At 46.8% G+C, this 25,946-nt stretch overlaps 1 protein-coding gene across 4 annotated transcripts in view; it reads left to right on the top strand.

The window, feature by feature from the left end:
• Positions 1-659: 659 nt before the first annotated feature.
• VEGFA (vascular endothelial growth factor A) overlaps positions 660-25,946 on the top strand; it is a 30,997-nt gene continuing 5,710 nt past the window's right edge. The window contains exons 1-7 of one of the 4 annotated variants that reach the window (XM_035108188.2): positions 660-1,823; positions 9,751-9,802; positions 16,980-17,176; positions 19,776-19,852; positions 21,168-21,206; positions 24,317-24,388; positions 25,526-25,657. In XM_035108188.2, the coding sequence (XP_034964079.1) occupies positions 1,758-1,823; positions 9,751-9,802; positions 16,980-17,176; positions 19,776-19,852; positions 21,168-21,206; positions 24,317-24,388; positions 25,526-25,657 (635 nt within the window). In that variant the 5' untranslated portion in view covers positions 660-1,757. The remainder of the gene's footprint in view (positions 1,824-9,750; positions 9,803-16,979; positions 17,177-19,775; positions 19,853-21,167; positions 21,207-24,316; positions 24,389-25,525; positions 25,658-25,946) is intronic. The other 3 variants (XM_060272923.1, XM_035108190.2, XM_035108192.2) reach the window with 3 other exon arrangements.

Below are 25,946 nucleotides of genomic sequence, written 5' to 3' on the forward strand. Positions count from 1 at the left end.
ATTGAATTTGTATACCGCCTTTCACCCGAAGATCACAGGGCGGTTCACAACAAATAACCCCCCTCCCTTTTTTGTCCCATGAGATGGATAGGATCGAACCTTTTCTATGCTTTACAACTGAGCGAGATCTCTTCCTCGGGGAACACGGAGACAAGGAAGGAACTCCACCCGCGACTTCTCCTTGTCCCACGCCAATAGCTTTGGGTCTTTTTTTTTTAAAACAACCGACCCGTGAACAGGTGCCATGGTCACTATATGGACTTTGTATTTCATTTCTTAATGTGGGTTTTTTTTAAAGTGTTTTTTTAATAGCATTTCTGTAATGATGGTCATAACCGCACTGGCACCATTCAGTCAGAAATCATCGCGTAAATGAATGGGACATCTGCGCTCCTTCCACTCGTTGAATGAAAGACTCGCGTGAAAGCCTTTCCATGTCACAATGCTCGCGGATTCTCGGCTCAACCTTCACTGTGCTGAAGAATCTGCGTGTGCAGTGGAGGGAGGCGGGCGGTGGTAAAGAGGAGGGTCTTTTTTAATTCCAGGTGACAAGAAAGGAGTGTCATAAGTAGGGAGGGAGTGGGGGGGAGGAGGGAGGAGCGCGGAGGAGGGCGAGGGAGGGACTACGGAGCCTGAAAAAGAGTCTCTTTCCGAGCAGAGTCGCGAGAGGCAAAGCTCACCGAGCGCGCCAGCCAGTCAGAGCGTCGCTGCTGCTGCTGCTGCCTGACAATCGAGAGAGAAAGGGAGCCACGGACTCACAGAGAGAGAAAAGTGCAGGCTCCCTCGGGAAAGGAAAGGGAAGAAATAAAAGAGGAAGGAAGGCAAGAAAGACAGAAGAACGGGAAAGAAAAGATTCGGGCTAGGAAGAGCGATCTTCCATATATCCTACGCATTTAGGATCTGCTATTCCTTTTTTCTATTCGCCTATTAATTTATTCCACCACCACGATCGGCTTAGAGGTTTCGCTTTCCTCGCTAAGCAACTTGGATTTTTTATTTTTTATTATTTTTGGTTAAGTGGAAAGAAAGAGGGGGGCATTTTCTGCTCCTCTTCTTCACGCCTAGCAGAGGAGTCCCGAATCGAACTGGGCTGAGCGATCCCGGCCCCCGAAGGTGGTGCTAAAACGAGAGAGAGAAACCCCCCCAAACCCAGCACGAAACAAACCACCCAACCACTTCTGCTTGGCAGCAGCGACTCCCGCGACAGCGGCTGCAGGATCCGAGCCCACGCGTGCGCTCGAGAGAGACCTGGGGGAGAGAAAATGCATTGAAACTTCGCGCAAACTTTGTTCGCTTCCCCCTCTCTTTTTTTGGTGTGTGTGTCTGTTGTGTGTCTGTCTGCCTGTGCAGTGCACGCTCGCTCGCGTGTGGTGTCTTGCCACCGAGGGTTGGAGAGAGAGAGTGAGTGAGTGGGCGGCTGGAAATCTGTTACAATTCAGAACCTTCTGACGAATCTGGTGGGATTCCTGCGGAGAGGCTCCGAATCCGAACCGAGGAAGCCCCGAGAGCCTTTCTGCAAGCCGAAAAGAGAGCGAGAGGTGTGCGGAGGGGAAATCTGCGTCTCGGGCGCCTAGGGAGCCGGGCTTATGGACGGGTGAAACCAGAGACTGAAGTCTCCCCCCTCCCCCCCACAACCCACCCCTGCGCTTTCCTTGATCCGAGCGGCCCCAGGAAAAGGAAGAAGAGGAGTTAAAGAGAGCGAGCCAGCGCGGCTCCGACCAGCTACTCCGGCTCCTCTTTGCCTCGCGCCAGGAATCATGAACTTTCTGCTCGCTTGGATGCACTGGGGGTTGGCCGCGCTGCTCTATTTCCAGAACGCCAAGGTAAAGCAGGGGGCGGGCGGGCGGATCCGGGGCGGCGGGGAAGCCTTCCTCCTTCCCCCGCGTGGCCTGCTCGCTGCACGCTTGGTTGGCGGCGAGGGCGCGTCGCGGGGGTTCAGGGGGTAGTCAGCCGGACCAGAAAGAAATCCGCGCGCGCGTGCGTGTCGGAAGCTGCCTTGGCGCAAATGGAGGGCAGATCCAGGTGCCTCGGTGCTCCTCGGCGCCAAGCCGCCTTCGGCTTGCCCTGGCGCGCTGGTGCGGACACGCGGTGTCTGCGCCGCTTGCGGCTGCCAACAAAAGGCCGGGAGCGAGGCAGGGTCGAGGCGTGTAGGTTTTTCCTGTTGGCGTTCGCGCGAACAGGGCGCGCGGGGCCTGTGGCAAGAAGGGAGGCGCGGAATCGGATTCCCCAGGACTCAGGAGGAGAGGTCTGACCTCCTCTTCCTTGCACGTTGCCCAGACGGTTCCTGCTGGGCTGCCCTGCCTTCTGTCTGTCTGCGGAGTTGAGCAGGAGTTGGAAAACCAGGCGTGAAGACGACACAGGCTCTGCGTCGTCATCGATCGCCGAGCGGGGAGGCAGCTGAGCGCGCTGACTTCTTGCATCAGCACACACACACGCTCTCTCCTTCCTGACATTGCAAAATGGGGAGGGGGGGTGGCTGTTCCGGCCTGTTTGCTTTAGGTAGAGGCAGGTTTGCTGACCGGAGTTCAAAATTCCTGGCTTGGAAAAGCAAATAGAGATCAAAGACCACAAAATGGATCCTTGTATTTCTTCCAGATTGATTTTCAAAATAAACGGCTCTGCTGAGCTACCATAAGTAGGAAGTTTGTTCTCCTGCCCTCATAACTCTTTCCCTCTATTAGTTTATTGGTACTTCTGATTGTAGAAGTCCGCCCAATTCCTCCTAATATATACTATAAAGGGCATTTTTCCTGCTCTTTCAATGTACTTTTGTTTGAACTCTCCTTGTTTAAAAAAGAGAGAGTCTAGAGTTGGGTATCAGAGTTTAGACAGATTTTCCTGTTGAGGTGGCTCATGTGTGCTGTTGCCTAGAGATTCATGCCATAATTAGTACGTAAAGTTTTATTCTGCTGTTGGTCTTGAGAAATTCTAGAGGTCAGTGTGGGCACAGACCACCCCTGCAACAACATGTGAGAATCAGTGTGTCATAGGGAAATGAATCTGCATTTGTTTAATTTAGCACCAAATGTAAGACCTCAGTTAGGAGCCATTTCAGATGTCCTGTTGCAGGGGATGGGGAGGGTCCACATGCTTTTCTTGCTAACCTGTTGGCCTGCCACTTGTCTTCAAGTGACACCAGCAGATTAGGCTGTGCCTGATGGGGAAACGGTGGTTCCAATTTCTTTGGGGAGCCTTGCAGCAAGGCAGTGTGATATGGCTGTGCTCGCTTTGGAAAGCGCTCTTAAAATGGCATTGTTTAAATATGAGGTCCTGTAGGTGACGTGAAAGAGGTGAATGAAAAGTTGAGTGTAGATAGATTGAGATAATTAGGGAGAACCAGAGATGCCTTTTCTTCCACGGGGGGTGTGGTGACGGGATGCTTGGCTGTGAAGACTGCAGTCTCTTGGGTAGATTGTATGGAACTATAGTAAAGGAGAGTAATAGGAGTGCTAGCCGAAGCTCACGTTGTTGGCAAGCTGTGTCTCTGCTGGGAAAGGGAAACTGATAAATTTATATTTATCAACTTCCTGCAGTTCTGACTACACACACCTTCCTACCGCTGGATGTGTTGAGGGAGAAGTGGTGGTTGGGAGGAGAATCGGAGTTCTGTGCAGCTGCTTTTAAGTGAGCACAAAAGGGGAGGTGCCAGGCTGTGATAAGGCTCCTTTGGTCAAGGGAAAGATACATTTACTAATCACAGACGGAGGCTGTGAAGTGAGGCTAGGGAACCTGCAAGTCAGTGACCTGGCAGAGGTACCACAGGTGTTGGTTTCCATCCACAGGAGATACATATAGATAGACATATATTGGTGCAGTCAGTGGCCATTCCCCACCTCCTTGTCTACCCCAACAATTAGCCAGTTCTGAAATTGCAGGTCAGGATATGGTGGGAAGAGGGTTAGATGACTTGCTCCAAACTTGTCAAGTTACGACTTTGGGTACTTCATGTTCCTGTTGATTTTCTTGTCCTAGTTCAAAGACCATTTGGATCTAGACTCCATCCAAGACCTTGGACAGTTCTATTCTGTCCTGGCTTTTACTTAACTGGCATCTTGCAGTTCTCGTTCCACCATCACCTTACTTAGTGCAGTTTGATGTTAAGTTAGGTGTAGTGAACATGCCTTGGAGCTCCTTCCCAGGATGTGTTTCCAGTGGGATCAGGCAAAGATCAAACGCGGAGGGAGGAGGAGGAGAGGGGGGAGGGGACAAGAGCGTGTGACTAGACTGCTAATGATCCTGCAGCCACTAGCCTCTTGCTGTTGATCAGGCCACACTGGGGACAGGGCTTTCCTCCCAACTCCTTGTGTTAAGCTCAAAAGGAACAGAGTGGGTCACCTCCCACCAGGATCAACAAGTATTCTCAGCGAAAGGCAGATTCCCCCCCCCTTCCAGTGCTCCTCTGATAATATTCCTGTCTTTTCTGAAGTTCAAGCCTCTCTTTCTCCTCTTAATGTGCCATTTCAGAGATTGCTGCTTGCCTGGATTACTGACCTCTCTCCCCTTGTATGCATAATGGGGGGGGGGGTAGAAGGAGAGAGATTTTGCAGAGCAAAGCTCCTCCTTAAGTAGAAACCTCTGAGAAGACTTTTTAGCGCCTGAGATGGAAAGGGTTTTAACTCCTGTCCCAGGGGGCCTTCCAAAGTAGCCGGATTGTTTGTTCCAGTCCTAAACAGTTACAAAGCTCTTTTAATGAGGCTGCAGAGATTAGGGGGAGGGGGAGGAGGGAAAGGGGTAGTTGTGGTGTGAAGGAGTAAAAAGTGTGTGTGTGTGTGTGTGTGTGTGTGTGTGTGTGTGATTTATTGGATTAACCTTTTCCTTGGTTCAAACTGGAACTGGGCACCTTGTTGTAAAAGCAGGAGGTAGTGGTTTCAAGAAGAGAGTCTTTCTTGATGACCTGCATTTTCCCTAGTACCCAGTTTGCTCTATCTTTGCTCTGAGGCAGAATCTGTCTTATGGGAAACTCTGAAGTGAGATGGAAAGATAGCCATCATATAGAAACAATGAGCAAAACCCCCAGCCAGCAAAGGAGATGGGTGGAAGCAGCCTGACCTTCAGAAGGGCACTAGGCCCTTTTGTCCCTCGGAAGGATCCCGCCCCACTTTAGTCTAGTCTTCCCTGCGATGGAGAAAAGTCCCGTGGAAATGGGGACAAATTGCCCTCCGCCTAAGCACCGCTGCTTTGGTTAGGTGAGGATTGCCCAGTTGCAACGGCAGAGAACATAATTCAGCAGTGTAGGGAAGCAAAGCACCTTCATGTTTCTGATATAGACTCAAGGTGACACTGCTGTATAAATAGCTCCAAGAGACTGTCTCGATCCCAAGGCAAACGGCATGAGCAATGCTGTGAAAATATTGTACATGATGGTTAACAACAGTGTGTCGTTACAGGAGCAATGGAGATAGATGGCAATCCCTTTCGGGAGAATACCTCGATGTAATACATCTGATCTCTGTTAATCAGCAGTTTTCAGTCTCGTCTTAACACATACTTAAAAACAACAACAACAACCCAGAGTAAATCTCCATTTACTGTCTGGAATGATTTCTAGTGGCCTTTCAGCCAGCTCCGAAACTAGAGGTTTTAGCAGAGCAAAGTTTTGTACACAGTAGTGTAGCCCAGGCATGGTGAGCCTGTATCTCTCCACATGTTGCCGGATTACAGCTCCCATCACCTTTGTCTATTGGCTTGCTGGTTGGGGCTGATGGGATTCGGAGTCCAACAACACATGGCAAGCCACAGGTTCCACATCAATGGTTTAGTTGGCAGTCCCATTCCTAAATGTATTTTTGTTTTGTTTTGAGCATTGAAGATAGAGAGCGAGAGCAAGAGAGGGAGAGTGCTATTTCAAGTGAAATTAGCAGGACTTTGAAAAACAACACAAAGTACCTCAAAGGCAACTTTAGCTAAAAAAGTAATGAGCAGCTTGTGGCTGATTCAGAATCTCCCAAAGAAGAATAAGAGGAAATAAAGGATGGCAAGCTGAGGCATTTTGCTCTTTCACTAGGGCCCTGAATGTGTTTGGCCTGCATTGTATTCTTGCCTACTCATGCGGGAACAGGTGCATGCGATCACGTTTGCTGCAGGTGTGGTATTCCATCATAAACTGGAGGAGTCCCAGGACAGCTTGCCACTTGATGCTTGCTCATAAGGGCTACGTGCAATACGCGGGGCCGGCGAGGTGGGTGGACACCTGCCTGACAGCTGTGGCAGCTTGCCATCTCCTTGCAGGCTGTGCATCTGAGGCCTTGGATGCAACTTTTCTTTGAGTATATTCCAGCTGCCTGCTGGCCTTGGTTGGTTACTGGGGTTCAGGTGTGGCCTCTTCCTCCCATATCGTTTATACCTGTTGTCATCACCTTCACACTGGGATAGAAACTGCTCCCTGTTTTTTAATAGAAATCTTCCTCTGTTCTTAGCACTGTAGCCTGTCAACTACCAAGCTCTCTTTGCTAAGAAAGCCAGCCAGTTGTGAGTTTTCTTTCTGTCTAAGAACAGGTGGTTCTGTCCACTTGGCCAGCACACAGTTTAGGCTGCTTAGATTCCATGGATGTAAATGTGAGTTCAGCAGCTGAGCTGCTCAAGAGCACAGGCCTGGCATCTTCTGCTGCTTTCCTCTCACTTCTCCTGCAGCCACCTTTGTGAGTTCTTATCCATTATCTGCAGGTCAGGACTGTTGACACTAATGGAATGGCTGATGGTCTTCTCTCCTCACTGAAACTGGATTATCGACCTTGGCTGAGTAACTCAGAGATTTGAAACTAAGCATCACGCAAATTCCTTGAAGTTTTGGGACAGAAACTGAGAGACTTGGAGGCATATCAGTAGCAAATGCAAACTGATTGGGGAAATATATGTGAATACTTTTCCCCCTTCCTCAATTTTAAACCTCCATTACTCTCTAAAATAAATGTGTAAACTGCTTGCATATAGATATGGCCACCTGCTGTCTACCTGTGCCATCCTTCTTCACTGTTCTGGCTAAATTTCCATTCATGCAGCTATAGAAATTAATTTGTTGACTAAACGTGCAACCTCCAAATTGTGTGTTGCTTGTATGTATACGCCACACGTTCACCCCAAAACACATAGACACCAGTGAAAAGAATGGCTTAGCTGGAAAACCAGGACTGTTAATAGTGATTTCCTAAGGGTTTTACTATTTGAGCACTGGAGAAAGGAGCTGGTTTTGAAGAATGCCATTTAAACAGTTCTCTGATAACAAGAACTATAGAGCATATCTTGGGCAGGTTAGATGTGAGATAGGTGCTTGTTTGCAATGGAGTGGTTGAGAAAAAAGATGGAAGTACTTGCAAGGATGGTGAGGACTATCACTTATCCAATTTTAAAGGGACATCTAATTTCAAAGACTTGTGGGGAAACAAGCCAACATTTTGTGATACTGCATTTAAGACTATTTATTTACAGTCATACCTCGGTTTAAGTACACTTCTGTTTGAGTACTTTCAGTTTAAGTACTCCGCGGACCCGTCTGGAACAGATTAATCCACTTTCCATTACTTTCAATGGGAAAGTTCACTTCAGGTTAAGTACGCTTCAGTTTACGTACAGACTTCCGGAACCAATTGTGTACTTAAACCGAGGTAAAAGGTAAAGGTAAAGGGACCCCTGACCATTAGGTCCAGTCGTGACCGACTCTGGGTTTGCGGCGCTCATCTCACATTATTGCCGAGGGAGCCGGAGTACAGCTTCCAGGTCATGTGTCCAGCATGACAAAGCCACTTCTGGTGCACCAGAGCAGCCAACAAAATGCTGTTTACCTTCCCGGCTGCACCGGTACCTATTTATCTACTTGCACTTTGACGTGCTTTTGAACTGCTAGGTTGGCAGGAGCTGGGACTGAGCAAGGGAGCTCACCCCGTTGCAGGGATTTGAACCGCCGACCTTGCAGGGATTTGAAGCGCAACCTGTGTCCCACTGTATTATATTTATATTCCTCTTTTGTTCCAGGCAGCTCTAGGCAGCATGAATGTTCTCCCTCCATTTTATATTTTATATTCACAACATACCTGTGAAGTAGGTTAGGCTGAGAGAAAGTGACTGGCCCAGAGAGCTTTATGGTGATTATAGCCCTATCTCCCAGGTCCTGGTCCACCACACCACACGCTTGGCCCTGAGACTAGCTAGGAGCCACCACTCATGTGCAGATGTAGCACAGGTAGAGTCTCCAACCTGAAGGACACTTCTGCTCCAAATTTGCCTCGCATCACGTCATGCCCATCCTGTTACAAAACTAGGAAGGGGAATATTCTTTTTTTTAATTGTGGACCCTTTAATGGCTCTGCCAGCTCCCTTTTGCGCTCTGCTCCTGGAGTGCTTTGTAACAGGCAGGCCCCCTTTCGAAATACCTTCTACTGGCTTTCCATGGAACAGGGACGTGTACAAATCTCGTGGCATATTTGTCATGTCAGCGCTAGAAGGTCACCAATGTTGTTTTCTTTCTCCTCAGCCACCCCGCTCCCCAGTTCAGCTTTGCTCTCTTGTGTTTCGACCTTAATAATCTGAAATGCCTTTTTGAGAGCAGCTAGTTGCACTTCTGTTGCCTGTTAAAGTGACAGGGAGAAGAACTTTCTTTCTCTTCCCCCCTTCTTCTTCTTCTTTATTTCAAAACCAAAAAGAAACAAAGTACAAGCATCAAATTCAAAATCCATATTCGTATTCTAACATAAGCCTATTACAGTACATAGATTACCTAAATTAAAATATACATAATTACTCTAGGCTTCCTTTTGCTATATGTAAATACAGCACAGTTAGAAAATTTATATTATAAATAATATTATAGATTCCCACATGGCCCCCCACTCCCCTTCACCCATGTGTGATCTCAGTATTTTACTTCTTCCATCTTGTTGTGTTGTTATAGTTTAATAATTATTCAGTTCATTCTTTTGTTCTTTTCTTGCTTACCCCTGCACAGAAGAGCTTTCTGTGAGATCTTTCTTCCCAAGCTCCCTTCCTTTCATGGACAGGGCCTGTGAAACATGGCTCTCTTGGACCTTCCTTCCCCCCTGCCCTTCCCCCTTGCCCTGATGGGTGGCATTTGAAGCCCACTTTCCTTCCCGTCTGAGGGAAAGAGAAGATTCTCTGTGGGTGTTTCAGTGTGGAAACTGGAGAAATACACCCCACAAATGAAAAGAAAGAAATAATTCCACACAGCCCTGACATACCCCAGAAGTGTTTCAGTTGATAATTCAGACACGTTCCTTTGAGGATAATTCAGACACGTTCCTTTGAGGATGCCTCATTTCCCAGTGCAGAGAAGAATTGCAGACTTGCCACTGTTTGCCATCAACATTTTTCTAATAACGCCACAAATTATGGCAGGCCTCATCTGCACTTTATCCTAACAGTAGTATCATGGCCTCCCTCCAAGAATCCTGGGAAATGTAGTTTGTCAAGGGCGCTGAGGGTTCTTATAAGACCCCTGTTCCCCTTGCAGAGTTACAGTTCCCAGTGTGGTTTAACTATCAGTCCCTCTTCCTAAAGATCACTGGGAACTGTGGCTCTGTGAGAGGAATAGGGCTCTCCTCACAATGCTCAGCACCCATAAAAAACTACACTTCCCAGGATTCTTTGCAGGGGGAGCCATGATTGTTTAAAATGGTGTCTTGCTTTTGCCTTGCTGTAGAGTCCTGGGAAGCAATTTGGTTCTCTTGATTAGAAGCGTTCTTTCTGGAGACAGGTTAACAGCGTTTTTGTGTTTTGATGAATTTTCTATTGTTTTCACAGTTCTCGCAGGCTGCTCCTGCCCTGGGAGATGGGGAAAAGCAACAGAGTGAGGGTAAGTGGCTTGTCTTCCTTCTGCTCCCCTAATTGGCATGGTGGGTGCGGATACTTTATGGGAGAAGGATGGCAGGTTGTGGAGGTGGATCCATTTGCTGGGCTGCTGGGCGGGGGTGGGGTGGGGAGGCCTCATTAATGCTGCCACCTTCTGGAAAATGGGTATAAACTGTGGGGGATCAAACACACATATTAAAAGGAAGGAATGGAAAATACAGTTTGAACAGTTAACGAACAGATTTAACCTGGCCTTAGCTTAAATGTATCCCAGCTTGTGTCCCCCCCCCCCAATTAAAATTGCCCCAACTAAGGAAAATATTGTTTTGTTTTGGAGCACAGACAGCGTGAAATCCTGACTTTTACCAAACCCTATAAAACATATTGTCTGCAGCTTATTTTACAGTTTCCAGGATGCTTGCATTTTAATTTTAATTAATCAAAAATAAAATTAATGCCCCCCCCCCCAAATTCTCAGCAACCCTTTTAAGAAGTACAAAGGAATTTGCCACGGTTTCTGTGGAAGGTTTGGCGTTTTTGTTTTGTTTTGTTATCACTGGGCACCTATGCATCTTTCCCCTTGGCAAGCCTTTGACCCAGGTTGTATTATTCAGACACAGAAGCAAGACACCAAACTAGTAACCAGTGTTTGAGTCTTCCAGAGATCATGCCGCTGGCAAACCTTAGTTAGGGAATTAAGAGGGGATAATTTTGCAGTCAATTCCCTCTCTATCCTTAGCAGCAGTCAAACTTATCAGAAGGTGGCCATCTTTTCAAATGGTGCCATACTTGGGATACTTACCTTGGGACAAACGTCACTGAACATAGATTTTTGCTCCTTGCAAAAATCTTTGGAGGAAACATGCGCACGATGGCACCGTCAATGTCTTGGGAGGAGGGAAAATGCATGTGGTGGTGTGTGGGTGTGTTTTAATTTTAGATCAGTTGTTCTGTACAAGGCAGGGCTTTGGGGCTGAACTTTTCCAGTCAATACATTGCTGGAGTTCAGAGTCCAATATAGCTGGGCAAAGGGTGAATGGAAGCTCCTTGGTGCGTCTGACATTATAGATCTTGGAACAGGCAATTCAGCCACTTCTGGGGCCAGGATGTTGTGACTATACGGATTTGGAGGGTAGTGGTGGTAGGTCTGAATGCATTTGCTTTCTCAACCAGGGGGACCCAATGTGCTGCCTTCCAGATGTTTTTGGGACTAGCGCTCTCGTCAGCTGTGGTCAGCTTGGCCAATGTTGAGGAGTGATGGGGGTTGCAGTCCAACAACATCTGATGGACACCATGTTGACTACCTCTTGGTCATTAGACTTTCAGCAAGTGCTGGGCAATTAGGTCTTGTTCTGGAAGTGAGTGCAGCCTTTTCACAACAAGCCTCTGAGAGAGAGGGAGCAGCCAGCTCCTTGCAAAAATCTTATATCTTGCATGAATGTGCATCATAAAAGAGAAGGATGAGAGATGCTGGAGGCAGGAATAGCATTGGGTGAAGAGGTGGAGTCAGAGGAGGATTTAGTGAGTAAAGAGAGCAGAGCTTATTTTGATAGGTGAGTGAATCACCTCAGCAAGATTTACTTCCTAGTTCTGAGGACCTCAGTTTAAGAATACATGATGCAAACTTTGGACCTTTAGGCTGTGCAGTCTCCACCCACAGTGAGATCTCCAAGTTGCTGTTTTCCAGCTTTGCAATGTACCACTTTTGCAATGGCAGTGTCACCTGCCTACTTTGGGACACTCAGGGAGTGGCACTGGCTGCTGTTCTTAGTGCAGGGCACCAGGGGGCAGCCTCTCATCTTGCCACAGAAGGTTACAATTGCAACAATTTCTTTTGGCTGGGTAAACTAGAGGAGCATTGCCAGAGGCTTATAGGAGAGCAAGTTTGTAACAACGGACCCATTTTATATTGTTGCTGGATTTCTTTTCCTGGTGGGACAGTTGAACATTTGTTACTCTCTGGGTTTGTTTTAACTAAATGGGCGGGGAATTGTTGAGTACTAGAGGAAGGAGTAGGACCGGAATTCTGAGTTTCTCTTCCCAATTATTGCATACTCATGCTTAACCTCTATTCCTTAATATTCACAGAACATGTACTGGTTTGGGGATGAAAGATCACTTTGTTCCCCTGGGGTTTTATATGGGCTTAGGCATACACTGGTCTTCATTGATTAAAATCATTTCTTCTGGGGATAGCCACTTGTATTTTACTGCTCCTGGCCAACTACCACTTAGCTGTTGGGCCACATGATTTAGGAGTACAGTAAGTTATAGCGCAATCCTATACATGAATACTCGGAAGTAAGTGCGCCAGGTTTAATTTCTGCTATCCACAAGGGGATTGGCCACCTCTGGAGCCTATATGTATACAACTCTGTGTGGGGTTGATCTCTTATGGAGGATCAATGGACCTATTTAGGCCGATGCTGCATAGGATTGTATGTGTGCAGGCCCTGGGTTGTCCCTGTGTGGGTGACAGAGACAGGGGCAGCTCCACACACAGGGCCAGATCAGACCTCATAAGAACATGCAGACTTAAGAAGAGCCTGCTGAAAGAAGAGCCCATGGCCCATCTTTTTGGGGGGCTTCCTACTCCCAACCAGACGCCTGTGGGAAATCAGCAACCAGGACCCACTTTCCCACCTGTGATTCCCACCAACTGGTATTCGGAGACACATTACCTCTGACATTGGAGGTAGAATTTAGAATTTATATACCTTTGAAGTGGACCAGCGCAGAGAGAATCCAAAAAAACACGTTTGCTTTCAGGGGAAATGCTTCCTCCCTGTAGCATGTATATAAAGGAAAACTCTGGTGGCTGTGATTGCTCTTTAAATTGTATAGCCCTTTATGTTGAGCTGCAGATATATCAGTGGCAGCAGAGGCTCAAGCTGTGGTTCATCGTTGATGCAGTTGTTTGGGTTCCTTCATCCTCTAGCTCAGGCATCCCCACACTGCAGCCCTCCAGATGTTTTGGCCTACAACTCCCATGATCCCTAGCTAACAGGACCAGTGGTTGGGGAAGATGGGAATTCTAGTCCAAAACATCTGGCTGGCCGAAGTTTGGGGGTGCCTGCTCTAGTTTTAGGCCTGATATCAGTTCCACAGAATGCTATGTACTGAAACTGCCCAGCCAAGTTGGCATTGCTGTCCAAAGCAGGCTCCTGGTTTTGTAGGTTTATCATAATTACATTTCAAATGCTGTTTAAAGACTGTGGAACATGCCTCTCGTGTGCAGATGCTCAAGAAGCAGCCAGTTAAAGTGGCAGCTTCTATAGGAAATCTCTTGTGACAGTGTGTATGTATTATCACTATGCATTGTCATGATTGTCACAGATGAATATAAGTTGTGAGCTAGATTCAGGAAACTGCATTTAAAGCTCACCTGCAGATTCACTCTGCTATATTAATAATGAAATTTATCGTAATGCACTATCTATAAAGCACCACAACTGTATGTGTAGTCACAAATTAGGGACTCTACAACACATGCTCTCTCCTTCCAGTTGTGCATCACTTTCTCCACAAAGCTGTCTGATTCTGCCATCTGGGATTGATATCTTAGAATTCAGCAAGACTAATTCTCAAAATTCTTTATATTCACACAGTTTCCCTTTCTTATTCCTCATCTTAATGTAACTCATTGTAGGCAATGGAAACTGTCAGGCCACTTTCTTTGGGAGCTCCTAGTTGGTTTACATTTCTGCTTCTTGTGCTGTAGATGTGGCTGTCTATTGAGATTCTAAGATTCTTAGAGGCTAGGCAATCCCTCTCTTCACCCCCTTCCTTTTAAGTCAGAATAAAAAAAGGAGAGCACGATGCCTATTAATTATATATGGGATATTTTTTTAATGATATGCAGATTACACGTTCAGTTGCACATTTTGTCCTGTGTAATTACGTGCAGCCCTCCAGATTTTGATGAATTTTGATGTGCTCAGGGGTGAAGAGGTTGCTCATGTAAGAACAGTGGATAAATCAACACACTCAGTTGCTACCACTTTTCATACTTTGTAAAAAAACAAACAAACAAAAAACCACCTGCTGGCTTTTGTGTTTTTGAAGCGTGGATGGAAGGGATCTTGAGATGCTCTGTTCCTGTGCCCATAACCTGCTTGGCACTGGTGTGTGTGTGTGTGTGTGTGTGTGTGTGTGTATACACATATACAGTGGATCCTCAGGTTACATTACCTTTGGGTAACGTAACTTTCTGGTTGCAATTGTGGCAAACCCGGAAGTGTATACTTCCGGGTTTCGTCACATGTGCATGAGCAGAAGCACTCTATCACGTCATGCACATGCACAGAAGCGGCACCTCTAGATGCAGACATACGGGCCCCTGGAATAAATCAAGTTCGTATCTGGAGCGTCCACTGTATGCAGATGATGTATACTGAGCAGAAAAATTATTTTTACCCCAACAGGTTCCTTGCTTCCTCATGCTAGGAAAGGTGTGAATAATCAGCAATGTGGTTACGTGTCTGGCTGCATGCCTGCAACTTTCCCAGGCGCTGAATTGTTTAATTCTCCAGTTTATAGATAGCTGTATTTTAAGGTTAAGGTCACTCTGAAGGGGAAGGAGAAGGAGGTGGCCCCATACCAGGCAAGAAAGGATATGAGAGGCTGATTCCAGACTTTGGACTGGGCAGAGGGCTGGGGAAGAAAGGAGGGGGGAGGTGAAAGCAATGAAGGGGCTTGCATTTCCTCCATGAGCACTGCCAGTCAGTACTCTGCATTTTTGCTTCCTGAGCAACTGCCTCTTTAATAGGCACTTAGGCAGGGCAGCCCATAGAAATCCCAGGCGGAGCCTCCTCCTTAGTTATACCTGCTGCCAGCAGCACTGTGGCACTGTCAGCTCCACATGACCGAGAATTAACTTTTGACAATTAATTGAGAAGCCCTGAGCTCAAAGCCTGGCAGCTTCTGTACATTCCTTTCTTCCCTCCCTCCCTCCCTCCCTGCCTGCACCTCCACTGCTTCGATGGAGCAACCTTTATGCAGGTTTGTCACAGGTTCAGGACTCTTCAGAAACGCTTACTGGAGTCCCTTTTTTTTCCATGATGCAAGCAGTTTGTGCTTGTTATCACACCGGGTTATCAACCTCACTACTGCAGGGACTCTGCATATGGTACAGGCGTATGATCTGAAGGCAAGAAAGCTCGGGTCAGATGCTATCTGCCGTGTCTGTGAACTGAGCCCTGCTAACGGCTTTTTTTAAAACAATGCACGCTGGAGGAAGAAGGAACAATCCCATGCTGCTGGGAGTGTATTTGGAAGTATGCAGCACAATCTTGGGATGAGGACTTTGCACACTTGCATGTTCCTTCTGTGTTGTTCTGCAGCCTTTCCTCCCCAAGTCAGAGCTCTGCTGTAAACCTTTAGCACTTGGGAACATTGGGACATTTGTGTGTGTGGAAATTGGTTAAGTTTTTCTCTCTTGGCATATGCACAAGGTCCTTGGGGAAGGGCTGCAACTCAGCAGTAGAACATCTGCTTTGCATGCAGAAGGTCCCCAGTTCTGCAGCGTGTCTGGGTAGGGCTGGGAAAACCCCTTACTGAAGCCCTGGAGTGCTGGTCAGTGTAAATAATACTTAGCTAGATTGACCAATGGGCTAATAGTATAAAAATTATAATTTAAATTGCTTGTACATACCTTTGCTCACTTTTTTTTTTTTTTGTAAAACAGCATTGTGATCTTTTCCGACGTAAAGCAATGTATAACTACTTGAAATTGAGAAGGCAGCTTCCTATGTTTGTATAGCATGGGGAATCTGCTGCTGAAATGGTGCACCTCAGCCCATTGCACCTTTTCCGTTCTACTAGCTACGTATTTGTGGCCCTGTTCATGTCTTCAATACTGTTGGAATGCAACATATCCTTTTGTATTCATAAAAAATGGTGACACAAGTCTAATAACCTGTCTCAATAATGAAACACATTATTAAAGCTTATGGTGATGATGGGTTGGACCCAGGCTAAGGCTTTTTCCCCAATGCTGGAAGTCAGGTAGGATCCTTCCTGCAAACACACAGAGTATAGAGCATGAAACACAAGCAATAGGAAGAAAGGTGGGAGGGGGAGGGGAAGTGCATTACTTTTGCTAATGCCATACCAATATATATCCTGTCTCACTGTAATGTATGGAAGCAGCCTTGTTGGAGGGTGCTAGTAGCTTCTTTGCCAGGTGGGGTGGGGTGGAGGAACATCCTGGGACACAAGCACCCCAGTGCTGAAATGAGGAACGAGTGACAGCACAGCTCTGAAAAAAAGTAACCTGAACATTTTCTGATAAGGCTTGAAAAATGGCAGGTCATTCCTTCCTTTACTTTGCTTTAAGGGTTTACCTGAATGATGGACAGGTATCCAGTAGGTGACTCTAGAACCTGCGTAGCCACTGTTCCAGATTCCATGCCAATTGCAATAAGCTTAATACTGTAGTTGAAGGAAAAGGCACATGTGATGAAACATTATGTGATGAGGAAAATATGCCAGGAAAATATCCCCACCGCAGAAGTGCTTCCTTAGGAGATGATGTCTGGTTCTCCCCAACAGCTGCCTTTTATTCTGTGAAAAATGCCAATTTTTAAGAGAGGCCCTGAAATGCACAATGTCTAGGACCTGTAGTGGCTTTTTTTGTTTTTCATATGGTGAGCTATTGGGTTGAGTTATCTGGGTTTGGCAAACTGGTTTCTGAGCAGAGTGTGTCAAACTCCTCATTCCACTTCCACTAGCTTCAGGGGAATGCTGCTCTAATAAGGTCTGCCATGGTCCTCTGTGAGATCTGCTCTGATTTCTGAGGCTCACAATTCGCGTTAGTTTCCGCCTTGCAAATGCGTTCAGAATATCTAGCTCATTAAAATTCAAACGGGCAAATGCTGAAACTGCCAGTGATTTGGCCCTATCTTGCTCTTCTACAACCCCTGTCCTACTCTGTATCTCATTGGGTTTAAGTGCTTTTTAACTGAACTAATGCATTTATTGACAGCATGTTTCAGTGAGCCCATGAGATAATGGGAAAGGTATCTAGGCAGAAAGAGCACCGAGTGCAGAGCCATTAATCCACACACCCACAGCCCTGTTTCCTACATTGCCTTGAAACAGCTTACGAACGATCACAGCGCAAAACAGAGATGTTCTTAATTCCTAATTTCTCTCCCTCCCCCACCTCTTGTTTTTTGTAGTTATCTCATTTCTGGTGGTCTTTGAGCGCAGTGCCTGCAGGACAATTGAGACCATGGTGGATATTTTCCAAGAATACCCTGATGAGGTGGAATACATTTTCAAGCCATCATGTGTGCCCCTGATGAGGTGTGCAGGGTGCTGTAATGACGAGGCGCTGGAGTGCGTACCCACATCGACGTACAATGTCACCATGGAGGTGAGGCTCTAGCTAAGGAACTGGAGGTGGGGGACAGAGCAAAGAGGGAGGTGACATTGCTTGTTTCCTTCAGTGCAACTCACACAGGACCCGGGTGGTTTATATAAATCAGGAATGGTCAGCTGGTAGCTCTTGAACCACATCTATCAGCCTCCTCCGTCTACTAATGCTGTCGGCTGTCGAAGGACTGGAGTGGAAGGATTCATTATTCTTATTTTTGCTCTGCTTTTTGCCTTCCGGGTGGCACTCCTTCCTTGAGCGATTTTACTTGCTAGGGAGTGCTGGTGAAGTCAAAAGGAGCACAAGAGACTCCTTGCATCAGAAAATGGGAAAGTGACCTAGTGATTTCTATAGCATTACAGCAGGCATCCCCAAACTGCGGCCCTCCAGATGTTTTGGCCTAGCTAAGAGGACCAGTGGTCAGGGATGCTGGGAATTGTAGTCCAAAACATCTGGAGGGCCGAAGTTTGGGGATGCCTGCATTGCAGAGACCTCTCCTCTCCTCTCGAGGGAAGGGTACCAAGCAGCTAAGTGAGAAATGTGGCTCTTTTTTGGGGGGGGGTATTACTGGGTTATTGCTTTTATTTTTATTTTATATACTGTGATCTTTTTATGTGAACTGCCCTGAGACCTCTGGGTATAGGGCGGTATATAAATTCAATTAGTAGTAGCAGTAGTAGTAATAATAATAATAGCAGCTTTTCATGTGCTGCTTTTAGATCAGGTAGCCCCTCAAATTTGAGAAATAGCTAGCCGGTCTAAAAGCAGTGTGTGAATTGCTGCCCTTCACTCAGCTACTGGGCTGCCTAGCTGGAGTGTCCATGATTTTTTTGAGCAGCTTGAATGGGGAGAATCCATCTACTCCCTGGCCGCTCCAATCTAGCTTACACACTACCCCTTGCACTGGATGAGCTTGATGTATTTAGTCCCCATTAAGTCTCGTAGAAAAGCTGGGGATGGGGGGCCTCTGCACCTTGAGATGCTCTTGGCCTGTATAACTCCCACCATCTCTGACCATTGACCGTGCTGGCTGGGACTGGTGGGAGCTGGAGTCCAGCAACATCTGGAGGGAACCTGTTAGCTACAAACTGAGGATCTATGTGTAGACAGGGAGCCACTCATGTCCATTGGCCCCTCTCCACTCTGGCTTCTGCTTAATTCTTGTTTTGGCTTCTGTATCTTCCAACCCCATCTCCCAGTGCAGCAGACTGTGGCATACAAAAAAAGGAGCTGTGAACTTTCTTCATCAAAAGTTGGCCAGGTCAGGGTCCACTGGCCAAGCTAGAGTTCTGACTTGTTAGTTGCAAAGGCACTGCAGGGGTAGGAAGAACAACAATGCAGAGACAAATGGAAGAGCTTCCTCTCTCTTTTACTTTGAATTTAGTCATCCTGAAGGGAAGTGGTCGGAAAGAATAACTAAGGCCAAAGCATACTGTGAGGATGCACGCTTTCCACACACAGCACAGCCAATACGCCTCTGCCAGAACTTGCTTCCTGTCTATTCCTCTCAGCTCTGCAAAAATGTCTTGAATCCTGATCCGCATCAAGTGCGGACTTCCGTGCTTAAGAAAACGACTGCTGATGCCCCCCAGTTGCCCGATAGAGTTGGCTGATGGAATGAGCCCTGCATGTGTGGTTCGTGCCTGCACACGTCCCTCTTTCCTTAGTATTGCAAATGCACACACACTCAGTAGCAACCTGCGCTTCATCATCCTGTGTGCTCTACAGACATTTGAAATCATTGTGGCTGCCAAAAGTCACCTGAGTCTGTAGCTGCCTTGCTCAAGTCATGTCTCATTGTGTCTTCCTGAATCCAGGCACCAATATGCCTCCAGAAATGGTCCTTTGCCCCCACCTGTGGAGAAGCATGTCATTTTTGTGGGCAAGTAGGTTGCTTGGTAAGGGGACATGGGTGGCGCTGTGGGTTAAACCATAGAGCCTAGGGCTTGCCGATCAGAAGGTTGGCGGTTTGAATCCCCGTGACAGGGTGAGCTCCCGTTGCTCGATCCCAGCTCCTGCCAACCTAGCAGTTCAAAAGCACGTCAAAGTGCAAGTAGATAAATACAGTCCGAAGGTAAACGGCGTTTCCCTGTGCTGCTCTGGTTCACCAGAAGTGGCTTAGTCATGCTGGCCACATGACCTGGAAGCTGTACGCCGGCTCCCTCAGCCAATAACGTGAGATGAGCACCGCAACCCCGAGTCGGTCATGACTGGACCTAATGGCCAGGGGTCCTTTACCTTTACCTTTTAGGTTGCTTGGTAGCTAAAATTCAAGTAGGAGGAGGATGATCGAAAAATATGTATAGACTTGCCCTTTTAACAAACTGCTGATTGAGGGTTCTTGTGCTGGTCATCCGGAGCAGGAATTACACAGTTTTATATTTCTTTACTGCTTTAGAAAGCAAGTCTGTACATGCCTACTCAGGAGTAGGTGCTACTGAGTTCAGTGGGGCTTGCTCTCAGGTTAGGTGGGTATAGGATTGCAGCCTCTTTTAATTTCGTTTTGCCATAGTGCTGCTTGCCTCTTTGTTTCGCGAGGTTGTGATTGGTGAATGAGACTCAGCCTCTACCGCCTTTCTTTCCCCTCCTTTCATTTCAGATCCTGAGAATTAGACACTTTCAAGGCCAGCACTTAAGCCGGATGAGCTTCCAGCAGCACAGAGAATGTGAATGCAGGTGAGGGTGGATACCTTCTTGGAATTGAACTGACTGCTTTACAATTGCATCTTAAAAAAAGAAAAGACAAAAAAGGTCCACAGCCTTAGTATGGAGGGGCCTCTGTTTGATGATTGCTTGAAGGATAATATTTTAATAGAGGTATTATGTTCTTATTATAACAGTTGTAGGTTGCTCGCCACCCATTAGGTATGTTCACTGGATGGTGCAGACTGAAGCCGTAAATGCATAGTGCTTGCGAAGTTGGGGGCAGGCAGGGGCATCTAGTTAAGCTCCCACCTCCAACTTCTCTTGGCACATGGGCTTCCCTTTAGATCTTCACTCAACTAATTGTAAACACCTGAAAAGGGTTTATAGGTACGTTAAATCAAACATGGTTAGAAACTTCCCACAACCAGGAACCCTACTAAGCTGTGTCTCCCACTTGTGGGGAGGTTTCTAAGTGCATTCAATGGAGCACACTTGTGAAATGCTCTTCAGAAGCTTCCATTAAGGTCAGAAGCAGCACTTCTGAAGCATGGGCCTAAGGAGGCCTGCCAGGCCCCTCTGAATGGTCATTTCTAGCAAACCCCACCCACCTCCCAGACATGTGATAGCATTTGACAATTATGTTGACCTTCCTCTCCATTTTCCACAGTCTTCCTAGGGCTGGGCATAGCATTTTACGTATTTTGCATTCATTTTTACATATTTTTGAAATATTTTATATACAACAGCATATAAAAGTATGTAAGATATGTTTTGAAACCAGCCCTACCCCCTTCTGCCTCTGCTCCTGCCCACTGTTGGAATGCAGCCCCCAGAAGAAGGCTAGCCAGGTTAGGATCAGGCACTTGGGCAGAAAGCGCCCCCCCCACTCCCATTCTAAAGGGAAGCCCATGTACCTAGGGAAGTTGGGGGAAAGGAGCTTGTGTGCTCACCCCTGCCTCCATCTCTTGCTTTTGAGCACCACATGTTCAGGCAAAATGCCTGCACACAGCATGAGATTCCATTAGATGCCAATAGTAGCTAGCTGTGAAACATCTTAGCATCATGGCCAGGAATTATTTTGCATCTGGCTGTGATAATTTATTTAAAATGTTTGTTAATGGCCTTTGATTGAGAGATTCAATGGCTTACAGGATGGCTTACAGAAGTGTGAATAAAAACAAAATTGCACACAACATATAACACAAGCAAAATGCTGAAAGATAGAAAGGGCACCCTTGTAATCCTTTTGGGGGGGGAGAGGGGGTTTAACATGGTGAAAGGGTGGGTGTGATACCTGGGGTTCTTGGTTCCCTCCTGATATCTCTTGTCTTGTCTTTCCACACAGAGAGAGACCAAAGAAAGAAGTGAAACCTAGACAAGAAAAGTAAGTAACTTGGCTTAAGTTCTTTTTCTCTTTTGGTGTTGGTAATTCCCCTCCCCCCTCCCTCCCTCCTTTCCTTCTGATCAGGGAAACAACAACTGATTAAACAAACAAACAAACAAACAAACAAACAAACAAAATTGCCATCATGAGGGCTGCACCCTGAATCCATTCTTTGTAGGCAGATAACACATACACACACCTAGTTTTGATGACTGTTGCTTCTTTCCTGCCCGATAACATACTGAAACTGCTTACTTATAGAAATTTGTAAAGAATAGCAAGGACAAAATTGGTAAAGAACAACAATGAAGCAATAGAATCTCCGCCTCCCTCCTTCCCTTTGGGAATGGATTCTAGGTTAAAGTTTCCTTCCATGAGCAGTTGTTGTTGTGGACACTGGAAATCATTGCCTCTCTCTTGCTGCTTGGGTGAAAACTTGCTGACTTATTCATAGCCGCTTGCATAGATTCCTAACACCAAGGCTATGCATGTGAGCTTTGCTGTCTCTCTCAGAGAAGCGGAGTTCTGGCAGCTATAGGGGAAAAAGCTGAAAGTAGAAGCCTGTTCAGGGTATGGGTGGTGACATACATGTGAATGAACTTCACATATTAATCACAATGGGTAGAATAAAATAAAGTGAACCTTCTTGACATGTGAACCTTCTTGACATTGGATGTCTTGTGGGAAAGAGACTGGCTGATGTTACAATGTGAACGGCGATCTGCTTTCAGCTTTGTGTGGACTAATGCAGCAGTGTTGATTGGGGACAAATCCCTCTCTACCCATCTCCCAGACCATACCGAACAAGGGCAAATGTAATGTTTTCCCTCCCACTCCTGGCTTAACGACAAAAATTACACATGCATTATGAGGGCATGAGTAGGACAGTGAACAGTCTCTGATTTGGTATGGCAGCTAGGCAGAAACAGAGACAGAAAGGAGAAAGGAAGAAAGAGACTCTTAATGGCCAGCTATGTTGCCATTACCATGTTCTAACCTTCTCCTTGGGATTCGTTTCATGGAACCATCAAGAGGGGAGAGCCCAGCAAAGCACTCACAGCTTTGCTTGTTCTTTCTGGATTATCTTGTTCAATGGAGTGGCTGAAAGAGATCAGGGTGTGCTGCTGCAATGGAGAGAAAATGCTCGTGTAGCCAAAGTCCTCTCACCTTCTGCTGAAACTTCCACTCCTCACCTTTGGCTGAACTTCAGGTGGCTTGCTTCACTTTGCAAGTTTTGCAGAACATGGGGCACTCTGCTTTGAGTTAAGCTGAAATTCCTCTTGTGCTTGATGCTGTTGGTTTTGCTTTCCTCCTGGGGAGTGTGTCCTTCACGAAGTCAAGTGTTGTGGAAAGGTTTTCCTCAAGCAGGCACCACTCCCTCTGTCTTGCTTGTAGCTCTAGCTGCGATCTGGGGGTGCTTACTCTGCCTGTAGTAAGGAAAAGAGAAACTGGTGCCAACCAACAGGCTTGAACAAGTCCCAGGAAAGATGCAGCCAGTTATCCTCACAGCCCGCCTCTTCTTCCCATCCCATTGATGTGGACTTGCCTGTGGGAGGGAAGGAGGTAGAACTTGGGAGCGAGACGTGGGGACCCTCTCAAAATGCTCTTGCCACAAGAGCATTGCCTTGCTTCTTTCTGTGTGCATCTCTCCCTTGATCTGCTGCTAACACAGGGAATCAGGTTCCCCAGACATCCACCTGGGTCATGGGGTTGGAGCTGAGCATTTGCTGATCTTGGATCAATTCACATTATCAACATATATTTGGAAGGGCTGTAACTCAACAATGTACCCAAAGGGTTTGAAGTTCAGTCTTAGGCGTCTCCAGGTTGGGTTGGGAAAGATGCCTGCCTGAAACCCTGGAGAGCCATTGCTAGTCAGCATAATAAATACTGAGTGGTCTGGCTTGGCATAAAGCAGCTTCCCATATTGAAATAAGACTTGAGTTCCCATATTACCAGGTTATCAGTCTTATCTTAGCTACAGTAAGGTAGCTGCAAATTCTCTGGCAGGACTGTGCCATAACCCAAAGAGAGTGCTAGCTAGGTTGAGGCTTTACTTCACCATCTCATCATTTAGAAATAGGCTGTTTGGCAGGTCTTTGTTCCCAGCAGGGCTTGAGAGGCAAGAGAAGTTCAGCAGCCAGTTCTTTGGGTTAGGACTCCTCTTCTTGCATCGCTGTTCACCTGCCAGCATCAGTTATTGCTTCAGTCTTTGTGGATGATCCTAGCAGCAAAGGGATAGCAGAACTGGCTGCTTTGCTGTCAGTTGCAACAAGACACTCATAACTGTGGAACAGCATGCTGGGTTCAAATGGACCCAGAGTTCATGGTCTCCAGAGTAAGGCCAAAGGGACTGAGGTTGAGATTTTAGTCAGCAGTTCCATTTGTTGCCTGCCTACTTTTGAGCACTACTTAGGGCTGAGTTCCACTAAATAGTTGTGCTAGCAGGAGCCAACACAAGTCCGGCTAGTGCAATGGGGCTTCCCTCCTTCTGTGCCCCCCAAATCAACGCACAGAACAGGGGCAAAGATGGTTGATCTCTTTAGTGCTACTTTGAATTCCACCCTTATAATTTTACTGGTGTTCTTCAAACTGGATTTCTGAGGTCAGAAGTTCCGCATGTCAGAATAATCCAGACATATGCTGGGCAAGGCGCAAATGCTTTATCAGGGATGCCCGCCTGCACTGTCTCATACCAGCTGATGGTGAACAATGCATTTCATTTGGGCACAGGCGGCTTCCAGGCCTCTTTCAGCAAGCCCCTCCTCCAAGTGGGGAGAAGTAGCTCCTCCCATCTCTTGGGCCAGTGGCAGGGTTGCATGCTGAGACATTGTTGGGTCTGCCATGGTTCAGCTCTGTAGCCCTGACAGGGGTTGTGCTGGTGGTGTGAAGGGGGCTAGAGTAAGAGGTGGCAAAAAACAACAACAACCTTGAGCCAAAGGCTTTCCAGCCTTCTCTTCTTCCTGGGCTTCCTGTTCGCCCAAGCTCACAGGGCAGTTCCTTCCCCATTTCCTGTCCCCCCCACTCCCTGTTTTCCTTCCCGCTTCTTCTCTTCCTCCTTCCTTCTCTTTTCTTTCTTTCTGCTTTTTTTTGTTTTGTTTTTCTTCCAGAAAATCAAAGCGAGGAAAGGGGAAGGGTCAAAAGAGAAAGCGCAAGAGAGGCCGGTATAAACCACAAAACTTGTACGTTTGCATCATGTGCTTGTAGACTCTGCCCGTTCCCCATTTCTTCCCATCACCCCTCAAATCAAAACACCTGCTTGCAGTACACCTAATTACAACAAAGAGATAATTCCCCATCCACTTCTCCAAATCACTCCTTCGTGGAGAGCTGGGGTGGCCTCACTGGTGGTGGTAGCGTAGCAGCTTTGGCACTTCTGACGCAGAGGCATAAGAGGAGGAGCGATTCTTCTTCTTGCTTGGGATTACTCTTTCTCTTCCGAAGGCACAACAACATGAAGGGACAGGCAGGCTTATTTGCTTCACTGTTGCTGCACCCTGCAATTCCCCCTGTGTGATTTCCCATCTCCTTGCTTCCCTTAATTTCAGGTTTTCCTTTAAGGCTGTCATTGTTAATGAGGCTGGCAACAAGGGCTTGGTGCTTGCCATTCATGCATGTTTATGTGTCTCTGTGTGTGCTCTGAGGGTAACACTAACCAGTGAGGAGCTAGAGGACTCTGGGAAACATATGAGGAGTGCTCTCTCTCTTTCTCTCTCTTCTGGATATTGGTGGCTCGCCTTTTACTCTCTCTCTTCAATTCACAGAATCCTGTATTGCTAATAATCTGGTGGCAGTTCTGGAACAGGAGGGGGATATTTGAAAAGCAGCTATTTTGATCCAATCCCTAAGGGAAAAATTATTATTATGATTATTAAAGCCCCCCCCCCAAAGCAGCTGAATCTAGGAGACTGTCTCCTCTCCTCTCCACCTTTGGTATGGCTGTTGCCCCAGTTGACATTAGCAAGACTTTCTTTGTAGGAGGAGCTGCCACTGGGTATTTAACATGTTTTCACTCTTGTTTTGGGGACCTCTGTTAACATGAGGAGGCTCTCGGCATTTTTACCTTGGCCAATTGGACTAATGCAGGATTTGTGAATTGTGCAGCTGCAGAGAGCCGGTTTCTTTCTCTTTAAGCTGTTGCAAGTAAGTGTTGGAACGCCTTTGGGACTGTCTGCCAGCCAGCAGTGTTCTGAATGAGCAGTGCTGAGCGAGTGGGGGTTGGGGGCAGGGGTTGCTTCAATGTTTAGGGTGTTGCATGTGTAAATTTCTTCCCGCTAAAGCGCTGTAGCTTAGACCTCTTTCCTTTTGCCTTTTTGCAGTCACTGTGAACCTTGCTCAGAAAGGAGAAAGCACTTGTTCAAACAAGATCCCCAGACCTGTAAATGTTCCTGCAAATTCACAGACTCACGTTGCAAGTCGAGGCAGCTTGAGTTAAACGAGCGCACTTGCAGGTTTGTGTCCTGAAGAATGAAAGAGGGAGAAAAATACCCACAAACATATGGGCACACACACACACACACACACACACACACACACACGTGCGTGCAGCTCACACAAACACTCTCAAATTGAGAAAGAGCAAGAGAGAGAAAGTTTGCTTCCTGCTGTCTTCTCTTGCCAATTTTCTATGATCCCTCCTTTTCCCTGCTTGACATGGATAGGGAAAAGGACAGGGCTATTATGAATCTGATGTCACAAGCTTCCTGCGTTATGGTAGGGCTGGGGCTGGAATGACGACAA

This window comes from Zootoca vivipara, chromosome 3 (genome assembly GCF_963506605.1).
Source record: "Zootoca vivipara chromosome 3, rZooViv1.1, whole genome shotgun sequence".
NCBI classification, from domain to species: domain Eukaryota; kingdom Metazoa; phylum Chordata; class Lepidosauria; order Squamata; family Lacertidae; genus Zootoca; species Zootoca vivipara.